The sequence below is a fragment of the Halyomorpha halys genome, unplaced genomic scaffold (genome assembly GCF_000696795.3).
Source record: "Halyomorpha halys isolate HHAL.00 unplaced genomic scaffold, Hhal_1.1 Scaffold241.1, whole genome shotgun sequence".
NCBI lineage: Eukaryota > Metazoa > Arthropoda > Insecta > Hemiptera > Pentatomidae > Halyomorpha > Halyomorpha halys.
This window is the reverse complement of record NW_027105010.1, coordinates 75,039-83,065: the sequence shown is the minus strand read 5'-3', so window position 1 is coordinate 83,065 and position 8,027 is coordinate 75,039. Positions and strand designations below refer to the sequence as shown.

At 33.6% G+C, this 8,027-nt stretch overlaps 1 protein-coding gene across 1 annotated transcript in view; it reads right to left on the bottom strand.

Moving 5' to 3' along the window:
• The window catches only part of su(r) (dihydropyrimidine dehydrogenase su(r)), a gene marked incomplete in the record, with an annotated part of 48,723 nt that overhangs the window by 9,936 nt on the left and 30,760 nt on the right, over positions 1-8,027 (bottom strand). The window contains 5 exon segments of the mRNA XM_067047253.1: positions 357-521; positions 3,584-3,802; positions 3,882-4,066; positions 4,188-4,398; positions 5,289-5,458. Of these exon segments, the coding sequence (XP_066903354.1) occupies positions 357-521; positions 3,584-3,802; positions 3,882-4,066; positions 4,188-4,398; positions 5,289-5,458 (950 nt within the window).

Sequence of the window (8,027 nt, the reverse complement as noted above, 5' to 3'; positions counted from 1 at the left end):
GTTTACTCAGTAAACGCCATTTTTTTTTTTTTTTACTATTAGTTATAATTCACTTTATCCCTGCCCACAACTAAAATATAGATTATTTTACTTCAGGTAATATTTTATTAAGACCAATTTTGTTTGTTTAAGCGAGTTCAACGTCAATTATATTGAAAAATTACTAAAATGTAATTAATAAGTATTTGTAATCAGGAAAACTTGTCATTTGCCAATATTATTAAATTTTTTCATACCTCTAATTTACTCATTCAATAAATTAGAATATTAAAGAATTATTTTCTATTTTTTAAGACAATGTTTGCTAATTAAAAATAATGTGTTGCTAATAAAATTGATAATCATTATGTATGTACCTTTTCTGGGAAATCCCTTTTTAACTCAGCAATACTTCGACACCAATATTCTTCTCGTTTTTCTGATATTAACTCAATATTGAGAAAGGATCCTTGTTCTGGGCCATAAACATGCCTTGAAGTTACTCCCCTAATAATACGTGGTGATACATTTGTCACTAAATCCTAGGAAACAAAACAAAAAAATATACATATATTAATAAAACATAAAATTGAAATATAACTAATGCAAGTTTAACTAAACATTAATATTATTTCAAAAGCTTTACTCTTAATGTGAAGAGTCTATAATATACTCCGATTTGTTAACAAAATATCAGGATTTCACACAGTTATATCGAACTTATTTTTAAAATTTTGGGTGTGAATAAGCTTCCAGAGGTGTGAAAACGATTACGGTTCGTTCCGCTTTTTATTGAATAATTAGGGAGTCAATGAAGGAAAAACCATTATTTTTTTCTACACAGCAACTTTTTTAATATAGACATTTTGGAAACTATACGAAAAAGTGAAAATATGAATTAAATTAATCTTTCGGTTCTAAAATTAATCTCCAAATTTGATTCTATTGCAGTTACAAAGCTTTTAAAAATGAGCAACCATAAATGCGAATGATTTAATTTTCATTTTATTATCTTCCTTGAAGCCTACATTTCCTTCTCACTTTAAAGTTTTAAACATTAATTTTTATCCAGTTATGAAATACATAATGCTTGTTTAATCACTCCCTAGCTCTTTCATGAAGCTGAAACCGAGACTTTACAAGCCAATGGTATCAGTTTCTTTTCCAGTGAACCTAAAAAAACAAACAAAAAACTGCCACTTTTTCGCTAGTCTTTCAAGTATTGCTATTAAACATAACTTGAATTTTAGGAGGAACACATCAATCATTATAACATGTTTTACCCCTGTTACACAGATATTAGTCAATCCCTAGCCTGTTTATGAAATGCCCAAAAATATACCCCCACAAACAGAAATGTGTATAAGGGAGAAGAAATCACGTGATCTCAATCGTTTTCTTATTTAACATATGCAGTTGGTTCCAGGATGTGAATGAGAATAAAAATTGTGTGAATATTTTTATTGCTGTTTACTACCTAGTACTCAACGAAGTCTATACCCATAAGACTATTATCTTGTATATTACATAGTATTTCAAAACCTCTTTCTGAAAAAAATAATATATACTTATTGTTTGGGAGAGGGTTTTTCTCAATTAACTTACTTTTTCCTGAGAAGAGAAAAATATATATATTTATATACAAGTTATGATAGGATAAGGCACTGTGTCCGCCTTAATACTCCCTACCATTGTAAATAAACATCTAAAATGATTTTAAGGAGCAATAACTTCAGAAATACAGTAGTGTTATTTCAGTCTAATTGCGTGCTGTTACTCTGCCCTGAACCTTGTTTTTTTCTCGTTATAGTTCCGACAGCACGTAAGTTACACACACACGCACATATATATAAATAAGCACTGTTTCGAATTTTAATTATATACTGAAGACTTGTGAAAATGAACGTGTATAATACAATGAAGAAATATATAGAGAAAAAAATTATATGTGGTTTATAGTATATCAATAATAGATGATGTTTAATGGGAGTGCTTGGTTTTCCATCCTACCCTAAAACCAATTGAGATAGTCCATTTGCCGCCGGTTCCGAATGTCGCTAATACAACCTTGCCATCCACCAAATCCTGTTCCGACAGTGCAAACAAAGGTGCTCCATCCAGAAAATGTCCTGGGGCGAGATCTTGATAATCTTCAGGCTCAGAAGATATCGGACATAGGGGGCCAGGAATTAAGAACTATTTAGGATTTGGACGAGACGTTATTAGCAGGATTTGATTTCCGCTTCCCACAATCTCCTATAGTGCAACGCGAAAGGAGGGAAGTACCAGCGACATTAGCCCTTGTATTAAGAATGTACACACCTTAAAATCTGACTGATCGCCCATGAGGGGAGGAATCCTCTTTACCCTCCACCGATAGACCATTCTGCATTGTTGTGTGATACGTAATCCAACAGTCTCTCTACCGGCAATGATTTAGAATCTCTGTCGGAGCAGAGTATGAAACAGTTGAGGCCCTGCGTGAAGAAGAGTGGTGGAAATGGTCATTAAGAAGATTAACGAAATGAGATTTGGCTAGTATCAGTATGATTGCTCCATGAGATAGTGGGGTATGATGCATCATGGGGGTGGTATACTAGCCATGCATGCATAAACAATATTACAAATATGTTACATCTGTATAATTTACACAAATATGAATTATAATTAAAAATAAAATAAATAAGTTTATAGTTGATAAAAGAAAAATCAATTGGAAAGTAAAGAGAGAAAAATAAATAAAACTTTGGACTTTAACATTTATTTTGTTTTGTGTGAAGCTTCTCTTGAGTGTAAAGATGAAAATGGTTGATTTGTAAATTCTTAACCTAAATGAAAATTCTTAGGGAGCTAGAGAGATACTAGATGGATACTAGAGATAAGTAGAGAGATACCAGGAAGGGCCAATGGAGAGATAAATATTTAATTGTCTTTCAACATTCACAATTAGGACCCCTTTAATTTTTAATCGGATCTATCTTTAATTTTTAATGTTTGGGAAAATAATGAAAAACAGTTGACGTTGAAAATGGTTTATGTTCAAGAAGTTAAGACTGATCACTACTAAATAAATATTTTCTATTACAATTAATACAGTAACTAAGCGATTGATACCGTGTTATAACTCCTTAGTCGTACGTGTTACATCACTTAATACAAGGTTTTTTAAAAATCGGCATCACAAAAACTATAAAAAAGAGTGCCTGCTTTAGAATATTATCAAGGAGCCTAAATATTATTATAATCACGAATAATATTATAGAATATTATTTTATGCCTTTTTTTTCAAAGAAGTTCTAATCCATCAAGGTTGAATTATGTCTCATATAAGCTAATAACCCCAAAAAAGTGATCTTCGAAATGTTCCCTGCAGCCCACTAACTTACTAGATAGACTTGCCTAACTCCTAACTAGCCCAACCAAAGTCCCAAATGCAAAAATGTTGTTTCTTCTATTTTCCTCGATACCTCCTTTGAGCATTCATTGACTGGATTAGATGATTGAACCTTAGAATGTGAAAACAATTTCAATGGAGAGAACATAAAATGTAAAAAAAAGAAAAGTAAATTTATTTTATTTTCTTGAAAATTTTACAGTTACTTACCTTATCCAAACTAAAAGTTTTTGTCACTGCAAAACCCCATCCTGCTTGGAATGCTCTTCGTATCATTGAGCCGCTAGTTGTTGGTGGTGCTGAAGCAAGGCCAAAAGGATTCTCAAAGTGAATATTACAGATATCCACTGATATATCTACATCATCAATGGAAGTGTAAAATTTTGGCAATTTAGGTGTCATAGGTACGTTATTGTTTCTAATTTTCTCCTTTAAAAATACACATTATTTAAACATAAACATATTAACTATATGTATGCGAGACAAAGCATTTATATTTTATTTATACCTGTAAGTATTTATGCATATGCCATGCTGCTGTCTTCCCATCATTAACTGATTCCACTGTTGTTTCTGAGTACCCAGCAAAATCACCACCACAATAAACACCCTTAACAGTAGTTTCCATTGTCTGGCTGTTTATTTTTGGTAAGTTTGTTTTGTTAAGTTCTAATGGTTCTAATGCCTGTAAAACTGTAAATTGAGTTCATAAGGTTACTTAATAGTTTAAATTATAAGTAATTACTTTATGTAGACATATTTAAAATTAGATATGATTGTTAAGTGTGAAAATGCCATTATTGGTGTGACTCACTTTCTGGATCTGATAGTGTTGAGCCAAAAGCTGAAATGACATAATTAACTTTTAATGTCACAATTTGATCCGGATCTTCTAACCATTCTCCACTTTCGTTTTGTTCTGTTCTACAGAAATTGATGCATACGATCTTTTTATCTTTCACCTCAATATTTTTAGGACTTAAGAAGGACATGAACTCGCATTTTTCTTCAAATGCCAGTTGAACCTAAACATTTAAATTAACTGTATAATATGGATAAAAACTGTAAATTAATAATTATACAAGAGTGAGTGAAATTTATTACTACAGCTCGACCACAAAAATATGGCTTTGAAAACTCAGTAAAAAATTCCGGGATTGAATTCAATGTACAAAGAAAAGTATAAAATTTATGCAAAAAAAAAATGCACAGGTAGTAGTAAGTTAGAGCAAAGAGTAAAACGAAAATTCTAGTACCAAATATAACCAACCCACAATACTGCATTTCATTTAAAAATACTAACAAATTAATTTACATTTGATTCCACATTTGAAGGAGAGGAAGGGAAAAAAGGAGGAATTTGAATGTCTTTGGTTGAAATAGATGTCGAATGTTGAGAGAGATGAGATCATGGGTTTAATATAGAATGCAATTAGATCACCAATACTCCGATTTAGAGTAGCAAAACAACGGCGGGAGATTTATGTAAGAGTTGTATTAGATGATTCAAAATTTCTAACTGTTAAACCAAATGATATTTTGTACAGCGTACTAAAGAAAAAACTATATATATATATTTTTATTTGTTATAAACTTACGTATATACTCGTATATATTTACGTACGTATTTTTTTCAAATTGTTGTATTAAATACAGCATAGAAATTAAGTCCGCATACAATGAGAGTATTACGACAATATTGTTAGGGACTAAGAATAAGGCCTTTTTCTAGGTAATCAATTATTTGTGTCTGTACTAATTTTTCAAGAAATTTTTCTAATTTAAGGAGGATTGATATGGGACGGAAATTATTTGAGGAGGACGGTTATTTCAAATTTAGATTAAATTATTCCAACTACAAATTTATATTTCCTAACATTTAGTAATACAACACTGAAATATTTTGAATAACTACCTCTTCGGGCACTGCGTGTATATTAGAGAATCCTTTCCGAAATACGATGAAGACTTTACTGGCACCGCAGCGAAGAGCGCTCGTAGCACAGTCCATCGCTGTGTCTCCGGCTCCTAGAACTGCTACTCTACCAGAGATTGAAGGTAAGGGTCGCTTACATGCACACAAACCTATGCAAACAGAATCATTACAACAGTATATAGCAATTAAGACAAACTAAACCATGAGAAATAATTATGAAAACCATAAAATGGCGTTTTTATTGAGAATCAAAGTTTAAAATAAAATTGTATTCAATCCTTGCAATCCAAAATCATTCGTAAAATCCTCAATGCTCCTTACTTTGTCACAAATAAAATCATACATGAAGACCTTAATGTTTCCTATGTAACTGATCTAGCCCGAACCAGATATCACTCCTTCCATTATAAGCTCTCTAACCATTCAAACCCCCTTGTTTCTAATTTTCCATCCTCTTCCATTCCTGACAATCCTCCGAGGCGCCTGAAAAGAAGATGGCCACGAGACCAGCTAATGTCATTAGAGTGCTACCAATGGGTAGTTTCTCTACACGCCTGTAACACTCCAATTTAACTTAGATCAGATTTACTAAATGCATTATAATGTACAGTTGTAAATAGCAATAAATAAATATTTAAAAAAATAAAATTGAAAATATTTATGACCAATTTTTTTACATACCAACAGGAATGTAAACGGACCTAACTGCTAATTACAGTGTCTACATAACAAGTAAAATCTAAAAATATATAATTGACTTTGTATCAAGAAAATTCATGTATGAAGAGATTACCATTCTTCAATATTTTTTTCAAAAGAATGAGCCTTTTAATCTGCTACCGTAGTGAGGGAAAATTGAGAAAAAAACTGGGTAAACATTTAGACATATAAGATAAATTAAGATAGAGCGTGTATCCAAAATTCTATTATATCATTCATAGTCAAAGGATCAAAGGGTTCGTTAATAAGTAAGGGTGCGAAGCTTCGCGCGTGGTGTAGGGGGTGAGTGTGACGTCACTACGAGTTTGTTTAATCAAAATTAACAATAATATAACATTCATCTTGGTTTAAGTATTAATCAACAGCTCTTGTTAAGATTATACCAGCACTGCTACCTTCCTTTCAATCAATCACTGCCTCCTCTAAATGTTAATATTTAATATCACAGCGCCTAGTGATTTAGGTGCTATAAAATCAGATGTTATAAAAAAAAAGATTTATTATCAAAATTGTATCCTTGCTGGCTATGTTAAAATGTTTCAGTTTATTCATTTCATTTGGTTTTGTTAAACTTTTTTATAATTTTTGGGCAGGGCTCTTATGTAAGTTAAATGTATTTTCTATCTTCGTTTCTAAGTTAATTTTTCATAACTCTAAATGAATGTATTATGTATCAGTGAGTGAAGGTACATTGCCTTTTTTATTTATAAAAAAGGAAAGGTAATAAGATCGATTTTTTAAGTATATACAAGATTAGTTTAAAGTGGCCATTATGAGTTTAATTAAAGTCAAAGTTAAATAAGGGGCAGTCCGTAGCTCAGGTGGTTAGGCGTAGGTCTTACGAATCTGAGATTGACTGAAGAAAGACCAGGGGACATATAGGTAATGGAGGAAATAATTAATGACAAGAAGAGACAAATTAGAATTGTAAGACGAAAACCACCGGAATGACCAAAATTAAACATAGTGAGTACGGGAGAAGTAAAATAATGACGATCTGGTCGCAACCAGGCGTGAAGAATGACCAGATCTGTAGAATGTTGAAGAATTCTTCGAAGCCTGGAGAAAGGCATCACCTGTATGTTGGCAACGAAACCGTTTGGGAGAAGATCAAGCGGCTATGGCGTGATGAACAGATTGGAGTGGACAGGACATTCATCCGTGCAAACTGATGGTGGAAACCCTTTTGGAAGAACAACAACAACGAGAAGTCACCTTAGCATATAATCAGGGTAAGACAAATCACCGGGGAATCCATGAGACTATGCAAGCGTTAAAGAGAAAATACTTTTGGTGGGGAATCAGGAAGACTATATCAGAGATTGAAGGAAGCTGCGAGGTTTGTCTACGCACTAAGTGCGACACACATCCACCTAAAGGAAGACAGGAGAAGATACCTACCACAGATTTACAAATCGACATATTTACATGAAAGGGGTACAAATGGGTGACCATGATTGACCTCTTCAGTAAGGTGGCAATAGCGCACCAGGTGCAAGATAGGTCTTCGGAAGCAGTATTGGCAGCTCTCCGCTAGTGGTTTCAGTTCTACGGAGTTCCATAACGCATCTCATCGGATGATGGAAGAGAATTTGACAACTCTTTGATACGAAAGAAATGAAGGACTTGGATGTGATATGGCACCTCAACACACCAGGACACCCCAAAAGTAGTGGAGGCGTAGAGCGGCTTCACGGAACGCTGAGCGATCACCTTCGATTGTACCAGGCAGACCAAGGGCTGGAACCGGACGTGGCAATGCCAAAGGTAATTGCGGCATACAATCATTCGGTGCATACCGTTACGGGGTTTTCGCCGTTTGAGATCCTTTTCGGGCTTTGTGGAACCCGGCGGGACTACAAGGGCACGGCGGCGGACGGTGATGAGATAAGCAACAATCATGTAACTAGGGAAAAGCTATGGGAAAAAGTCCGGGGAAAATTGGAGAGGGAAAACCCAGGAGAGTAGCTCGGGAGAATTTAAACCTCACAGATAGGA